The sequence below is a fragment of the Crocuta crocuta genome, unplaced genomic scaffold, assembly GCF_008692635.1.
Source record: "Crocuta crocuta isolate KB4526 unplaced genomic scaffold, BGI_CrCroc_1.0 scaffold73, whole genome shotgun sequence".
Lineage (NCBI taxonomy): Eukaryota > Metazoa > Chordata > Mammalia > Carnivora > Hyaenidae > Crocuta > Crocuta crocuta.
The window spans coordinates 2,618,580-2,636,446 of NW_027529443.1; the positions used below are offsets into that span (position 1 = coordinate 2,618,580).

At 54.6% G+C, this 17,867-nt stretch overlaps 1 protein-coding gene across 1 annotated transcript; it reads right to left on the minus strand.

Annotated features, from left to right (window-relative positions):
- Positions 1-3,168: 3,168 nt before the first annotated feature.
- Positions 3,169-7,591, minus strand: CUNH16orf82 (chromosome unknown C16orf82 homolog). Its single transcript, XM_077760557.1, has 3 exons — positions 7,540-7,591; positions 5,239-5,252; positions 3,169-5,098 (listed from the first exon to the last, which is right to left on the minus strand). The coding sequence occupies exons 1-3, from the start codon at positions 7,589-7,591 to the stop codon at positions 4,592-4,594; spliced, it is 573 nt and encodes a 190-aa protein (XP_077616683.1). The 3' UTR covers positions 3,169-4,591.
- Between the last annotated feature and the right edge of the window lie 10,276 nt (positions 7,592-17,867).

The following is a 17,867-nucleotide window of genomic DNA, read 5'->3' on the forward strand; positions in this document are numbered from 1 at the left end:
TGTTGGAAGTCAGTGGGCTGCCCAGGCTGCTTACAGCATTTGTAAGCAACCCTCTCCCCAGCCCAGTTAATAATTCAGGAGCCGGCGCCTGCAGCCTGCCCGGCCCTCCCAGCCCGCGGCGTCCTGAACACCAAGCCAGTGGACAGGAAAGGAAAAATCACTAGACTCGTTTGAAAAATGGTCCCTGCTTCAAGTGTGTGCTGCGTCCCCAGCGCCAGGGTGGGAGAGCGCCCGGCCGGGAAGTATCTGCCGGGCAGACGGCGAGAGAGAAGGCTGGGGCGGTCCTGGGGGCTCAGGCCTGTACCCGCAGCGGTATTGAAGTTTTGGACCCTGAGCCGCACCTGCTGTTGGCCAGGGGGCTGCAGTTGCTGGGATGCAGGCCTTGCCTTGGGGGACCCAGCTTCCTTCTGACTCAGCAAGTCATCCTTCACCCACTGTCTCCCAGTCAGTCAGTCATTTGGCCACCGTTGATGCCACTGACATGGAAGTGGCATCGACAATACAGGGAGGAGGTGGGGAGTGACAGCTGTCCTCAGGGGGGCACACACGTAGAGTGGGGGGTGCACACTTAGGGGCCTTTGGGACAAGAAACAGCTGCCCGGGGGCTCTTCATATGTGGGTGGCCTGTCCCCTGGGTGTGGAGGGGCCCTAATTGTCCAAAGCAGGGAACGGTTAAGATCATGGACTCTGGGTTCAAATCCCAGCCTTGCCGCTAACTTGCCCAAAGTTGGCATCTCTGTGCCTCGGTTTCCCCATCTATAAAATTGAGTTAATAATGGGAGACCGGTACAAACTTCCTCTTATGGTTAAGATAATGGAGAGGGAATTGGAGAGCGAAAATGAAAATCCCAAACCCGGGCAATTACAAAGTGCTGGCAACAGAAAGGAAAGCTACCTTCAGAAAGTGACCCGGCGGGTGCTTACGAAGCCAGACTCAGTCCTGTGCCAGTCAGTCATCCCACTCGTGGGTGCTTCCTGGAATGAGATGAAAAACTTATGTTCATAGCAACACCTGTACGTGAGTGATTATTAGTCGTTTCCTAACCTCCCCAACTGGGAAACAACCCAAATATCTCTCAACCAGAGACCCGATGGGCCGTGAAACATTACTCAGCAGCAAGCAACATTGAGTCACAAAGAGCTGAGTGACAGCGGCCAGGCTCATAAAGCTGCTGTGCAGCGTGTCATTCCTTGTGTGTGACGTTCGGGAAGACGAGGGACAGAAAACCGCTCATCAGTGCTGGGGAGGGAGGAACGGACTCCAAGGGGATTTCTGAGGTGCGATGGAACTATTTGGTACTCAGGGTGTGCTCATGGATACTGACCGTGGGTACTTGTCAAAAATCATAAAACTGTATGGAAAAGGAGTACATTTTACTGCATGTAAATCATGACAGGTCTGAGGTGGTATAAAGAGGGTGAGGAGGAAGCAGGAGTCCAGGTAAGGAAAACATAGGTAGGTTGGCTTGTTGAAGAGCCTTGAATGCCGTGCCAAATCCTTTGGCCCGTGGGGAAATTCAAGAGTTTTTAAGCAGTTAAGGAAGAGAAGCAGATTTTCCTTTCAGAAAGATCACTGTGTTCAGAAGCAGAAGTCTCATGCAGTTCTGAAATTGCCTTCAGAAATGTTTTCATTGACTACCCCCACATTCTGGAAAGAATTTGATTTTGTGACCAGCGTTGCACAATCAGGAGATTTGAGGGGTGCCCGTTCATGAGTTCGAACCCCACGTCGGTCTCTGTGCTGACAGCTCAGAGCCTGGAGCCTGTTTCGGATTCTGTGTCTCCTCTCACTTCCCGCCCCTCCCCCCTTTCAGAAATAAACAAACATTAAAAATACTTTTAAAAATCAGGAGATTTGACATACGATTTTGGATTTCTGACTTCTCTCTCTCTGGATGGGGTGTGTGTTCCCCAGTGTGCCAAAGCCCCTCCCCTGCTCCCTTACAGTAACTTCCTGGTCCCTGCAGGTGGCAGTTTTAGACTCCAGGGCTTGAAAGTGCATCTGATGGGGAACAGAGCCAGGGCAGAGGCACTTCCCAGCCCTGGCTGGTCCTTATCATCACCCGGGGAACTTTAAACACACCCTGATGCCCAGTCCAGGCCTCTGGAGACATCTTTGTCTTGTAGATATTCCCCAGGTGATTCCACTGTGCAGGCAGGGCTGGGAACCACGGGTCTGGGGGGAAGATGGCTTCGATTAGGGGCTCAGCAGTGGGGGAGGGGCCACGTTAGGGACTGCTGGAATGAGGGGCGCAGCCAGGGGCGGACCCCCGTGTGATGAGGGTCCAGCCTGAACAGTGGAGTGAGATGATGCCATCTGCTGAGGAAGGAGACAGGAGGAGGCAGCCAGGGGACGGTGGTGAGCTCATTTTGGCCACTCTGTGCCTGAGCGGTCCTGTGGCCTCCAGACTGAGGGCTCCAGCTTGTAGCTGTGTGCCCTCTGTCACCCTCTGAGATGGGAGAGCAGGGCAGCCATGGGGGTGGGGGCTGGGTGGTGGGTGCTCTGCTCCCTCTAAGCCGGGAGGAGAGTGGGGGAGAATGTACCCATGCTCCAGAGGAAGGGCCTCCCCAGTCCAGACATGCAATGCCCTCGAACCCAGAACCGCTAACTCCTGAAACCTATCAAACCATCTGCTGATCTGTCTCGAATTCTAAGCAGATGCTATGGGTCCACTGGTCTTTAGTCTTTAGGGGTTTTTTGTTGTTGTTGTTGTTGTTTGTGTTTTTTTGGTCAAGAAAAATTTGTCCAGAGGCGACTGGGTGGCTCAGTTTGTTGAGTCGAACTTTGTTTTGGCTCAGGTGATGATCTCACGGCTTCATGAGATCAAGCCTCACGTCAGGCTCTGCGCTGCCATTTTGGAACCTCTTAGGTTCTCTCTCTCCCTCTCTCTGCCCCTCCCGTACTCACTCTGTCTCTCTCAAAATAAAGTTAAAAAACATACATTTTCACATAATCCACACGACCATTCTATCTATGTATGAAATAAGGATTATCATTCCCATTTCCCAGATGAAGAGACTCAGGCTCAGAAATTGTAAGCACTTCCCCCCAGACCACCAGCTTAGAGGTAACAGAGATGATCGCTAAGCCCTCCTCTCAACAGGGCTCTTGTGTCTGCGTTTGTCTCTGTAGCCTCGGCCGGGAACACAACACCAGACTCCACACACTTTCAGCCTCTCCAGACACCTTTTATTGTCTTTGGTGCCCCCTCAGCTTTCCTTCTGGTACCTCGTGGGTGTCTTCTTGGCTGTTCTGACCTCCGCCCCTCAGCGGACGAGCTCACTCCCCAGGGTCTGTGTGGTCAGCTCCTGGGGAAGGGCTTTATTGTCCCGGGGAGGGGCAGGCGAGGGTCCTCAGCCCTCCCACCCACGTAGGAGACTTCCGCCGAATGGCGCAGAGCTGTCTTGCTTGCAGCCGTGCTTGGCTGGGTTCATGTCTGTCGCCACTCAGTATTGATCATGGCTTTGTCCTGCCATAGGAAATAGTCCCAACCATCTCAACCAAGATGGTTCCTGGGCTACTTTCTTGTCTCTACCTCCTTGGAGATGCACGTCGAGCAGGGATGGGGCATCATCAGGGAGCTCCAAATGCAGCCTCTCTGGCTCCCGCGAGCAGCACGTCTCATAGGGCTCGGTACGGGTCCCTCTCTCCAGGGCTGTGGTTCTCCGTCGATGGTGGACAGTCCCAGCCGCGGCTGGTGCTTGCCCCTCCCAAGCTTGCCGCCATTGGCGTTGCCCTTAGATGGTGCTCATCACTTAGCACGGTTCCTTCATGGGAGGTTCTAACATCAGATGCTTCTAAATAGAGCTGGTATTTGCTGCCGATCACAGTTGCCCCCACTGACGAGTTCTGGCCGGCGAGCCCGGCCATGATGGTTCTCAGTATAGATGTTGTTGCCATTGGTGGATCCCATTAGAGACGGCTGGTCCTGGTTGCTGGGGCTCACGGTGGTATTGCTGGGGGAAGGTAGACTCAGCCTCGAAGGACCTCGATACAGCTGTTCTTCTCAATAAGGTTTCTCAGTATAGATGGTCTTAACCATTGATTGCTGACGGTCACTGCAGGTGGCGCTCGTCTTCAACAGTTCTCACTTCACATGACCCTGCTGCTGACAGTCGTTTGCTACAAATGGGGCGCCCCACCCAAAGTTCAGACACAGTGTATACTTTTTAAAGGCATTTACTTTGGCTGTAACCACTCTGGGTAAAGTCTAGGGTTGTTGCGGATTCACGTCTGTATTTATCCTTCAAGAACCTAGTGGCTGGTGAGTCTTCTTATAAAGGCACACACATCTGGGCAGGCTGCTGGCCCTCGGGGGCCTGGTCTTGGCCTTGACCCCAGCCTTGGTCACTGGCTTTGCCCTTGTCTCCAGCGTCGCCCTCCTGAAGATTGGTGTTACTCTGCACCCCGCTTTGCACGGTGCCGTCCCCTGGGGCGCCCTGGCAGCTGCTGGCCTGGCTGGAGAGGAGGCTGCTGGCGGAACTGACCAGCCCGCTACTGACCTGGTAGTTGAGGGCACTGCTGCCCAGGCTGATGAAGCTCATGCTGGTCAGGCTGCTGGCCCCGCTGCCGCTGCCGGGCAGGCTCATCTCACTTTTCCCCTCCAGTCTGCTCTGCTCCTGGCGCTTGGCCGGCCAGCTGGCTCCTGATCTGGCTGGGACAGTAGACGGCACCCGGCTGGCTGGTCTGGACGCTGTCCGCCTGGCTGTTGAGACCTCGGTGCAGCCTTACGCGGTGCCTCCTGACTACCAGGCTGACCTCGCTGTTTTCCTCATCCCCCGCATACCCGCTGTTCAACAGGCTGGCGTCACTGTCCCTGTGCTTCCCCAGGCTGGGCTGCCGCAGGCTCGGCGAGCTGCTCTCCGTTCTCCACACACTACCCAGGTTCCCGCCTGCAAGTCCTAGGGGCTCCTGCGTGGCTCCTGCATCGTGGTGTGGCCACGCGAGGGATCGGGGCTCTAAGCTGGGGTACAGGAGGCTTGGGGCTCGGGCCTGAGCATTCCAAGCAGCAGACTCCCCGAAAGTGGGGGGCAGCTGATCTGGTTTATCCAGGGGGAGGGGACCCTGGGAGGCCTCTGAATGGTGGGTGTGGGTTGTCTGGGGGAGCGGAGGCTCAATTTATAAAGGGGCCTTTCAAAGGGGAGTGTTCTGATTGGCTGGCCCGGTTCCCATGGTGATGGGTCTATGAGGCAGCATGGGGGTGGGAGGGAGGACAATAGTGTCCTGGCACCAGTTACCTCAGTGGCTGGGGCTGGAGGTGGGCAGGAAAGGGACTTATGGCCAGAGAGGGGCGAGGACCACCTTCCTGGGGACACTTCCTGCGGGGCCTGTGGCCTCTGCTTTGCCATGTCATGCACCTGGGTGTGCCTCCCGGCCGAGCCCCTTCTGAGCTGCATTTCTTAGGACGTCATTGGTCACTGGCCCCACTTCACACCCTACCCCTTCATCACCTCAAGGTGCAGTCACGTTGGCGGTTTTCTTATTTTTAGTTCTCACCTGCCCCAAGGCCTTTGCACTGGCAAGAGAACAAGATCCCAGCTGAAATGCTCTTCCCTCAGCCCTTCGGCCTTCAAGCTTCAGCTAAAGTGTCCCTCAGGAAGTGTCCCTGGCCTCTACGAGAAGGCCCCTCTGTTATTCTTTACGTCACTTCCTCATTTATGTGCCTTATGGCATTAAATACAATTTGCGAGTCTTTTGATGTGTTGGTTCCCCATTGCCGGTTCTCTCTGCTAGAGTACCCCTGTGAGGGCAGAGATATTGATTCCTTATTCTCTTGGGGAGGCTGGGATCACTCGCCCTGTGGAGTTGGGAGCTGCTCGTGACTTGTCGTCGGAGATGAGCGGACTGGAGTTTGAGCAGGTCCTCGTGTGGGGGGACGTCCGGTGGGCAGGGTGTGATGGGGAGCTAGGAGGGGCCGGTGCAGGAATCCGGGAGCGAACGGGAGGGCTCTGACCAGTGAGTGGCCGCAGAGCTGGACAGCAGTGGCGGGGGTGGGAGCTGGGTGTATCTGGAAGGCTGGACTCGGGGCTTGCTGAGGGGTGGGGTGTGGGGGTTAGAGGAAGAGCAGGGTCAAGGCCAGCTGTGGGGCCCAAGAGCCTCTGAGTGAGGGGCAGGGCGGTCTTCTAGAAATGGTACAGCTTCCTTCTGAAGTCTGCCGAGCGGGGTGCACCTGGGTAAGGGCTGTGAGGAAGGGCAGAGCCTAGTGGCTCAGAAGAGAGATCAGCCTGGCTTCGAGCCTCAGCTTGCCCACTCGGAGCCGTGCTTAACGACGCCCCAAATGGTGGTGGGGATGAAATCCTCCACACACAGTCACTGAGAAGAAATAAGTGCTAAGTGTACTGTTAGACCCTCAGGAGACAGCCGGGAACAAGTCCCTCCTTGGTGGGCCTCACAGTCGGGAGGTGTGGGGACACAGGCTCATTTGTGACGCAAGTGCTGCGGAGAAAATAAAATGGGGGGGGAGGGAAGACAGCGCTCCATGGACAGGGTGACCGTCCCCTACCATCGTGGGGCTCTGGCGTGCTGTGCTTCAAGTCCCGTGTCCTCCATCCGGGTGGGTGACTTCCTGTGACCACCTTAACCTCTCTGAACCTCAGTTCCCCCAGCCAGAAGCGGAAACAGAAACAGAGTAACACTCCCTGGTGGGGGGGGGTGCCCTAAGGGCAGACAGGAAACACCCAGGCCAGGGTCTGCCCCCAGGTGCATGGTGGCAGTGCTGGCCCCAACTCATGCCCCTTCACCTTCTACTTAAGACAATATAGGTATTTGCATGAAAAAATACGTCCATATACACGTCTCTGTGCAGATGTACACGTATACATATATACATAAGTACCTGTGTGTATGCATGCAAATACATTCACAATGTCTATGTTTATACATGAATACCTAAGAATATGCATATCTGAGCACACACAAGGGTGTATCTCCATACGCACATATACACATGTGAGTACATCCACGTGAAGACATATGTAAGTATATATAAATGTGCACACACATTGTGAAATCACAAACCCTCTGGACCTCACCATCACCCTCGAGGCACCCACTTTCCCCCCAAGGCTCTCCCTGCTGAGTTCTCTTCTCCCAGGGGCTCCCCTGCGGCCCTCGGATGGACGTGTGTTCTCTCTGCAGGAGGCCCCATTATCTGGCCTCGTCCGGCCGAGGACCCTCAGTTGTTCACGTTGGAGTGGCCCCTGCGTGCTCCCTGGGCAGCGGGGTGAGTGCTCCACTGAGAGAGCCCAACGCAGGCCGGGGTACAGAGGACTCCGGGCCCCGTGCCGGGCTGTCGGATGACCAGAGACAGTGGACCTGGGGCACCCAGCTCGACGCTGGCACCCACTGTCTTGTCCCACCCTCACTGCCCCGGAGCCCGGCTCCTGGCTGCTAGGCAGCACTTGTCCCGGGGGTCATGAGAGGTGTTCCTGGGAACCGGACATGGTGGGCACCTCCCTTCTCAGGGGCACTTGGCACCTGAGTGGATGGTGTCCATGGCTGGGCCTGAGTCCCTGACGATAGGACCTTGGACTTTCTACCTTCTTCAGGGTAGAAGAGATGAAGGTAGACGAAGAGAGCCAGCTTAGCCATGGCCCAGAGGGGTGATCTGTCCAGGAAGAAAGGTCATTCTTCCTGCGAGTTGGATTTCCCTCCAGCCATTAAATTATTTAGGACCTACAAAAGGAAGGAAGGAAGGAAGGAAGGAAGGAAGGAAGGAAGGAAGGAAGGAAGGAAGGAAAGAGAAAGAAAGAAAGAAGGAAAGGAAGAGAGGAAGAAGAAAGACATTACAGGGGGCACCTGGGTGGTTCAGTCGGTTAAGCATCCGACTTTTGACTTTGGCTCAGGCCATGATCTTGGGATTGTGAGATCAAGCCTTGTGTCGGGCTCTGTGCCAAGTGAGAAGCCTGCTTGGGATTCTCTCTCTCTCCTTCTCCCTCTGCCCCTCCTTCCACCCTCTCTCGATCTAAAAAAAAAGAAAAAGAAGACCTTACTGATAACCTCCAAGCCCGTCTACCCCTCCCCATTCTGTCTCCGTGGCAGTCCAGAATCTCGCGCTCATCACTGAACTGACGCACGCCTTTATCCTTGAGAGCCTAAGGGGACATGCCACTACACCAACATGGAATTGTTTCGCATGGCATTAATCGTGATATAAGTGGCGTTCTTTATGGGTACTTTTCCAACGTATGTTCAACATCATGTGAGAAGCATCTGGGCGGGATCGCAGCTCAAGTTCAATTCCAGTCCTGGGGGGTATCCTACTGATGACTGTCATGGTTCATCCATTCTAACTGATGAGCATTTAGGTTATTTCCCCCTTTCCCCCCTGCGAAAGCGTGTGCCTTTAAGGTTCTCTCTCACATGACATTTGCCCTGCGCATTTCTGAGAAGTCTCCCAAACAGACTATGAAAGCTTCAACTCGTTTTCATCGCGCACAATGAATGGAGCAGACACTTCTCAACAATTGGGCCTCATCTTCTATCTGAATGTTTCTCTGAGGTTCAGCCCAGGGATGGGACGACTCCCCGGGATATCTGTGGCCTGCATTATCGGGTTAGAAAACATAGCCCTTCAGAATGCTCAGGTTTGGCTGAAGATAAGCCCCCCTGGGGGGCGGTGAGGGGTGGGGGGTATCGGGAAACAGAGGGGAGGCTGGGGTGGCTGGAAGCGGGTGTGACACTCTGTGAGGGCTGGTCACCCAGCTCCTGTTAAGCTGTGGCAAGACCTCATCTTGGGCCCTTTATTGTGGGCTCAGCGGGTGAAGGAGGGGGTGAGGAGGGAGGCCGGAGGAGACGCTGCCCGAGGATGAGGAGGGGCATGAATATTCCCTAGATCGAGTATGAGAACCAAACGCAAAGTCACCGAGCGCTCAGTGTCTGAAGCCGGAGATCTGAGTTCGAATCTGCGAAACGCTGCTTATCAGCTTGTGATCCTGGGCGTTACCTAACCTTTCTGTTTCAGTTTGGGTCCCCTCAATAGCAGCCTCAAGGCATGGACTTGGATCTGGTAGTTCATTTAGGGAGGGGTCCCAAGAAACCCCGTGAAGAGATGGGGCTGCAAGACAGGGAAGGAAGGGATGCCTGTAAAGGGGGCATTACAGAGGGTGAGCGAGAGGCTGCAGGGACCACATCGCAGGGGCTTGGAGGTGTGGCCTCCGGCTCCCTGAGCGAGGCCCTGTGGGGCCCAGGGAGCCCCGAGGCAGAGGAGGGCGGGGGGAAGAGGAGGACAGACTCAAGCATCACTCAGTACCGCCCGCACCGAGGCTGAGCCCGGAGCCAACAGGACATGGATGGGGCCCTCAGTGGAGTCCGCTAGACGGGCCGTGTCTGCAGGGTGATTGTCCCTTAGGTGGTAGGGAGGACTCAGCGAGGCCAGCAAGCACTCAGTAAGCACTAAGTATCCGGAGCCCGCCTTGTGCCCCCCAGGACTGTGGTAGGACCCGCCTGGAGGAATGGAAGCTTCGAGAGACGAGGTACAACAGACCCTGGGCGTCACCTTCTCAGAGGACGCCGTGTCTCACGCTCTGGGGGCTTCAGGCTGTGGGGCCGTCCATCTTGTCGACAAGCACTGACCCGGGGCAGGGGTCTCGGGAGACCACCAGAGGGGGGCCCGTGCCCCGCCAGGCAAGGGGGGAAGGGGAGGGGTCCCTTCTGGCCACTGAGCGCAGAACTCGCAAGGCGCTGTCTGTGGGAACGACGGTCTCCATTCAGCTCGTGACCAAGGGCGTTTCTGGGCTGGGGCGGGGTCGGGGGAACCTCCTGTTTTAACACTGAGCAGTCCTGAGCCGCCCGGGGTGAGTCGCCCACCCTGAACCCGGGCTGATTGGCCCCCGAGAACCCATGTCCTCGGTCAGGCCTGCAGTTTTGTGAAGAGATTCCTCCAGGGACTTTCTTAGGCACACACACCCGAGCGTGTGAACCGCCCGGGGAGACCCAGGGTCGTGGGCAGGGCCTCCTCAGGTGCCCTGGCTGGCATGCCCGGCCCTAAACTGCCACCAAGTCCTTGCTCTGGGGTGGAAATGGGGGGTCTGTGGTGCCTCCTGTCAAGGTATCCAAGCCTCCTCAGCCTGGTTTCCTCTTTGAGAAAAGGGGCCAGAAAATACCAGCGCCTGGTATCCTTGAGGTCAGGGGGCGTGTGTTCTGACCTGCTGAGTCCTTGTGGCCCATAATGTTTTGCTGAACCCCTAAATGTAAAGCATCTAGAGCAGGGGCCGGGCCTGGAAAGTTCCCTAGGGTTTAGTCGTTCTTATTATCCTGCACTGATATAAAGCCTCTGTCATCATCATTTTGCGGGTGGATTAACTGAGAGGTCGGGGCTACATCTTAGCCAGGGGCTGAGTCCTAAAGCCAGAAGGAGGCTGAGTGGGATTCTGGTGCTGGGGTGGGGAACCCTGGGAGAGGAAGTGCTTATGAAGTCCCACGTTACAGATGAGGAAGCTGAGTCTCAGTGAGCAGAAGGAGATCTCCGAAGGCTGCCGTGCCTGGTCCACAGCAGAGCCATGTCTTCTGGCTCCCAGCCCAGCCAGCTCTGGGGGGCACCCGAGCATTATGGGTTTGCAGATAGGGACACAGCTTCTCAGACAGGGAAAGACGTTCCTGAGCCACAAACCACAAGGGGGCAGAGATTGAGGGAGAGGCCACTTGTGTCACGGAAGGGCCGGTGGGAAAGGGTGTGGGAGCCGCGTGCTCAGGGACAGAGGGGGTGGAGGCTTGGCTGAGCGGGACTGGGGGTGTGTGTGCCCGGCAGCCTTCGCACTCAGGCAGTCTGGGCCTGTGACCCACACTAGGTGCCTCAGTTTCCCTGTTTGTAAAGGGAGGCCAGGCTATCAGCTACCTCTCTCCCTGGACTTTTGGGGTGCAGGTGGGAAGCCCCCCCACCGAGCTCCTGGTGGAGAAAACATTGTCGGGGCACTTAACCATCACCCAGTCTGCAGATGGGGCCCTGGCTGCCTGACCTGCGGCTCTGTGATGCTTCTCATTTAACCCCCACCCAGGCCACTCACAGACGGAGTGCACCAGCGAGGGCTTGGTGGGCCCTGAGTTAGCACCGTCAGGGCTGTCCTTGGAAAGAGGCCACTCCTGAAGGGCCGGCTTCCTTTTCATCGAATTATTCCTCCGCACTTGCAGAGTGGAGGCATTATTGGCAGAAAATGAGGATATAAACCCCCCACTAGAACTGAGCACCTTTTAGGGGCACTGAGTGCTTGGACACATTCCAGCAGATTGGCTCATTTTTAACGGTCCAGGACTACAGTTCATCTGTTTAATTCAAACGAGGTGACATAATATCTTTCATTCGGACTTATTACCAGCACGGTGGTGATTCGGCTCCCAGCATTCTCCAGGCAGGGTATTCTGTCATTATTGCACATTTTCTTTTTTGGGCCAAATTGAAAGTCCGCAGGAAGTTCTGTAGCCTTGGAAAGGAGAGATCAACCGAGAATAGGTCACATCGGGTATTAAGGAATGAAAATGAATTCATTCTTTCCTCCGTTGAATAAGCAGCTGTACTTGCGTCTCTGTGATCCATGAAATAGGCTGTCAGTAAAATTGGAAATGGGCTGCGTTTGAACTTCACCCACCGATTCAGCCCCATCACCTTGGAGACTGGTATGGTGGCCAGGGCAGGGGTGAGGACAGGAGGGGGCGCTCACTTTTATGGGGCACCCACCATATGCTGGATCCCTGGCTTCAGTGGTCCTAGGAGAGGGGGGCCCCTGAGTATCCCCATTTTGTAGATGGGGACAACAAGGGTCAGCAATCCAGGGACTTGCTCGAGGTCACTTAGGCACAGAAGGAGCACGGAGACCCTGTTTCCGTTTGAGGTGCCCAACATTACAGACTTGAACTTGGCCTGGAGAACTGCAAAGCCTCGCCTTCCTCTGGGGCAGGCTGCTCAACCTCAGGTGTTAGCTTCCTACGGGATAGAAATCTGTGGGGTGAGGGTCACGTGAGGGAAGGAACACAATGAACGCGGCACTGGGCTCCCTGCAGAGTGATAGCTCTCAAATGTCTTTGTTTTTATGAGCTTTCGCCTTTACAGCCTCAGGTGATGGAGTGCCAAGAAGGGATGGCGTGGAAAGCAAGTGACATGCCCTAAGCCCTAGTGCGGGTGGGTCACAGGGCTGTGAGCTGGCCTTGGAGCGGCCCAGCAGCCCTGTGCCTTCTGCTACACTGGGCAGTAGAAAGTCCTGGGTGGGGAGGGGGGCTTCAAGATGTTTCATGGAAACACCCCCTTGTCTGCTTTATCTCCCTCTGTAAGCCCCTTCACCAGCCCCGTGTACTTGACTCAGTTATTGTGTTCGTCATTTGTCTCGCACTCTTCTCGGCATTATTGTGAGGGGGGCGATTTGATCAGCTCGCTGCAGTACCCCAGTGCTGAGAACCCAGGCTGGGGATGGGGTGGTGGGGCAGGTCCTCCAAGCACAGGCTTAGAATCCTCTCTGCGATTAAAATTTTGGTATTTTGTTCATCGTAGATACTTTTGCATTCATTTTTATTTTTAACAGTATTGCCTAAAAATATTGGTCATCTTGATTGCCGAGTTATATATATATATATATTTTAAAGTTTTATTTATTTCTAGGAGAGAGAGAGAGACAGAGTGAGCAGGGGAGGGTCAGAGAGAGAGGTAGTCACAGACTCTGAAACAATCTCCAGGCTCTGAGCTGGCAGTCGGCACAGAGCCAACGTGGGGCTCGAACGCACGAACCATGAGATCATGACCCAAGCAAAAGTCGGACGCTCAACTGACTAAGCCACCCAGGTGCCCCTCCGAGTTATATTTTTTAATCATTCTCCTAAGTTTAACCCCTGAGTTGAGTTCCCCACTTGCCTCACCCTACCTAGTCCCAGCTCTGCCTAGAATGGTGTCTGTCATCTCCTTATATTCAATAAGGATTTGTAGAATGAATGATGCCCTCTTACGTATCCAGACATTTCCTGGGTCCCCAGAGAAGGCCTCTGGGGGACATTTCAGGCTCTTTGTGTCTGAAGGAAGTGAGAGCCCCAAATGGAGCTTAGACTTGTCTCCATTACCTGGGGACAGCTGAGTTTTTCATGCAGACTAAGGGCATGTCTCTTCCGGGATCTGACTGCGGAACCAATGGGAACCCAGAAGTCTATAGCTGCCCAACAGGAGAACGGAGTGCGAGAAATCCACGGGGCTCTGGAAACACATGTACGATTCCATGCCGTTATTGGAGACACTGTACCCTTCCCTCTCCTGGATGTTTCTTGTAATTAAAAGCCACATCGAGTCGCCTTGACACTCGTTAGCGTAATAAGCTCTGGCCGTGCGGTGCCACTAACCCGCCTCTCTCACATCGAGCTCACCTGGGCTGAGCTGGTGCACGGTCTGCCGGGATACCTGACGCCCCATTTCCATGAAATATCAGATCTTGCCTCTACCTTTGGCTTTATTTCCCACCAAAGCTGAGGTTCCGTCGAGATGCATTTTTCTAATTAAGGCAGGGGTAAGGAATAACCTCCTATATAATTTAAAATGGTAAAATCATCGATACCTTTTCCAGCCTCTGCGTTAAATCTTCGCTACCAATGACTCCCCTATTAACGGGCCTAATTAAATCCATTTTTCAGGACATCTTCGCAAATTCCATTTTAGCAAAAGTGTAGGAAGTTCAGGTTGATTTGTCTCTGCTCCCCTGAGCTCCCTTGCAAAAGTGAGGAAGGGGCAGATGCCTGTCTCTTGCGACTTCTCTTCATTGATTCACTCAGCAAATATTTACTGAGCACCTACTATGCGCATTGGCATCGAAGTAGGAGAGGAGGAGGGGGAAGTGAAAAGACAGTCGGTTTCCTGTCCCCGTGACCAGAAGGGAATGGAGATCACTCATTCATCCAACAAACGTGTATTGAGTCTACTAACAGGGGAGCCTCTGTGCTAAGCCCCCGTGGTGTGGTGATTGAGTTGCTACAGACAGTTCACGTTCAGTGTGGTGAATGCTCTGATGGGCTTCAGCAGAGGGGACTGTGGGGGCTCAGACTGGGAAGCTGGGGGTCAGGGGTATGTGGGTATCAGCCAGGTGAAGCCAAGAGAGAAGGAGCAAGAGTGGAATGGCACGAGGCATGGAGACCACGGGAGAACTTTCAGCCCTTCGTGTGGTTGGGGCCGTGCCTCTCAGCTCTGGCTGCATGTTAGATTCACGCGGGGGGGTTGGAAACACCAGTGCCTCCGCCTCATCCCAGACCATGTAAACCATAGTTTCTGGGGGAGGAGTTAAGGCTTTGGGATTTGTAACAAGCTGTCCGGGCGATGCTACTGCTTAGTCAGGGTTGAGAGTCACTAAGCTAACGCTCGCAGAATAGTGGGAGGTGAAGCAGGGGCTCTACCCGGGAGGGATGAGGAAAGCTGTGAAGGGGTCTGAACCTCACCTGAGGGCAGTGACGTCACAGGAGGGTTGAAGGCAGGGGAAGAAGGAATTTGTGCCCCAGGGGGAATTATTCTGCCAGCAGTGTAGACGATGAGTGGGGTTAGAGCCACTGGAGCCAGAGAAAGTGGTCTAAAGAGGTTATTGCAGGGGCGCCTGGGTGGCTGAGTCAGTTAAGCGTCCAACTTCGGCTCAGGTCATGATCTCACGGTTCGTGGGTTTGAGCCCCGTGTCGGGTTCTGTGCTGACAGCTCAGAGCCTGGAGCCTGTTTTGGATTCTGTGTCTCCCTCTCTCTCTGCCCCTCCCCCACTCATGTTCTGTCTCTCTCTCTCAGAAATAAATAAAACACTAAAAAATTAAGAAAAAAAGAGGTTATTGCAGCAAACTGAGCAGAGGGTGTGTCCTGGGCCTGGGGGTCATGAAGGAGATATCCAGGCAGGGTTGACAGGGCTGGGTGGTGAAATGTGCACTCTGGGTGAAGTAGAGGAAGCAGTTCAGGTGCAGAGAAGAGAGGCTGGGGAACCGCATGACCCTGGCGCCTTAAAAGCCAAGGAGAGGAGAGGTTTCAGAAGCTACACTGCCGAATATTCCTGAAACAGCAGGCAAGGGAAGGAGTAAGGTTTTTGTGATTCTCTCATTTTCATGATGAAGACTTTGGAGGGCCAGACAGGGTAAAGGCTTGTGTTATTCACACAGCCAGTTGGGGGCACAGCCTCCTGTGTCAGTTAGCTACGGCTGTGTAAGAAAGAAGCCTGACACGAAGAAGTGACTGAAGGCGGTGAGGACTTATTCGTTCATAAGTCTGTAGTTTGGTTGTGGTGTCCTGCTGATCTGGACCAGGCCCGGCTGATCCTGAACAGACTCACTCATGGTCTGCTGATAGACTGGCGCGGGGCTAGCTGGTCGAGGATGGCCTCAGCTGGAATGACTTGGTGGCATTCCTTGAGGTCTTATCCTCCAGCAGGCCAGCCCCGTGGTTCTGGTCCAGGCAGAGGGAACGGCATGTGCAAAGGCCCTGAAGTGGGAGCAAGCTCGGCCATTTGAGGAAGAGCGAGGAGGCCAGCATGGCTGACAGCAACATGCAGGGGGAGGGGCGGCAGGAGATGGGATCAGAGAGCGAGTGCCCGGAGGAGAATATCACGAGCGCCTTGTAGACCACCGTAAGGGCTCTGGGTTTCTACTTTTATTAGTACGATGAGACTTGTTTCCAGCCGTGTTACCCTGACTCGCTCCATGCAAGAAGTTTTGCATTTCATCAGGCCGTGTCGATGTGTGGGCTTTGCTCCTCCCCTCCCCACGCTGACATTTCCTACCTCTTGACCTCGTGGCATGATCCAATACGGGTCAGTGTCAAGGGTCCAGAAATCAACAAACTCTTGCTCCCAAACCCTCCGCCCCGCCCCCAGCCCCCAGAACAGGAGGTCATGGCCTGCAGGCTAAATCTGGTCGGCTGTCTGTTTTTGTAAATAAAACTTTATTGGAAGGCAGCCATGGCCGTTCATCCACCCGTTGTGTGCGGCCACTTCTGTGGCACAATGGCAGAGCTGAGTCGTTGTGAAAGAGCTGGGTGGCCCGCGAAGCCTAAAATATTTACTGTCTGCTCCTTTAGGGATAAAGTTAAACCTTCTGGAACTTAAGAGGGAGTGCGTTCCATTCTCCTCTGCTGTGAAGGGTAGGGAAGTCCGGGTCTGCGGAACTGTCTGAGGGCAGTGGAAGGTGTCAGTGTGGGTAAGCCCACGCCGCGCTCTGGTTTCCAGCGTTTGCCCATCTCCTCCCTGCCTCCCTGGGCAGCCAGAGTGATGCTTCTGCTCCTGGACCGACTGATGCTTCTGACGTCTTTGTCTGCACAGGCGCTGCTGGAGCAAAATGCCAGACTGCGCGGCTTACACAACACGTGCTTGCTTCTCACAGTTTTGGCAGCTGGGAGGTCCAAGCTCAAGATGGCAGCATGGTCAGGTTCCCAGGGAGGCTCTCTTCCTGGCTTGTGGATGGCCGCCTTCTTACGGTGTCCTCACATGGTAGAGAGAGAGAGAGAGAGAGAGAGAGAGCACATGCTCTGTGGCTTCTTCTTCTAAGGACACTGATCTCATTATGGGGTCCCCATCTTCATGACCTCATCTAGCCCAATGACCCCCCAAAGGCCCTGCTTTCCAATACTGTCACATTAGAACCCAGGGCTTCGACACAAGAAAGGGTGGGGAAGGGGCACAGACATTCCATCCATCATGCTGAACATCTATCTTCTTTCCACCTGTACCTTCTCTAGTAGAAGGCAGCAGGGCAAAGGTGGGCGCGGGTCAAGAGCATAGCCTCCGCAGTCATGCACACCCGAGTTCAAGTCTGCTGTCATCTGGGGGACGTCCCAGAACGTCAGTCTCCTTAACGAAGGAGCTAATGGTGATCCCCATCTCTTTGGGGTGCTGGGAGGCCTCTGTGACCGTCGCTTGGACAAGGCCCAGGAGTGGTTGGCAAGGAGTGAGTGCTCCACTTTATGTTTGTTTGTTTATTTATTTTCATTTATTTTGAAAGAGAGATAGAGAGCAAGTGGGGAAGGGAGAGAGAGAGGGAGACAGAATCCCAAGCAGGCTCTGCACTGTCAGCGCAGAGCCGGAGGAGGGGCTCGAACTCACCAACCATGAGATCGTGACCTGAGCTGAAATCAGGAGTCGGACGCTTAATCGACTGAACCCCCCAGGCGCCCGACTGCTCTATTTTAAACTGTACCAACAGAACGAATGTGAGGAGACCACCTTTCTTCCCTCTGCAGGAAAACAAGCAAAGTCTATGGCACACAGAGCAGGGGGCATCAGCAAGTCTATGTTCATCTCCCATCTCAATAATTCCTGCAACTCTGGGCAGGACACCTGATTTCAGAAAAGCAGGGGCGGGGGGAATCAATATCTCTAAGCTCGCAGCCAATAAAATCCCAGGAGTGGCAATTCCATCTTCGCTGTGGCTGCCCAGCTCACTAACAGTGTACTCAACACGAGGGTGGTGACGAGTCTGGGGTAAGGGAGGCTCGTAAAAATGACCGATGCAGGTATTAATGATTTAATCTGCTAACGTGGCATGGCTGCCTCCGAGAATCCTATCCGTCAGCATCCAGGAAGCCATCAGGAGGAGGCTGGGTGAACAGCACCGGGGACAGTGTGGGGATGTGGTACGAATGAAGATGAATCATGGAGCACAGTATTGATTTGCTTTGCCTGGAACGGCCGCTTTCTGTTTGGAAATATGGAGAGCAAATTAATGAATAAATGAGCTGGCTTGGTGCACAGTGCCCCGCGGGGGACCCTGGTCTTTAAGCCACATATGCTGACAGGCTCCGAGCAGAGGCGGGGAGAGGCGGGTTTGGTGAGAGGGACAGCCGTGGCTTGGTGTGGGGGTCTGAGAACCCCACCCTGAAAGGCTTTGGAAAGCAGCAGCAGGTGTCCTGGGCTCAGACGGATTCTTAATCGAATTTTGTGCAAGTCTT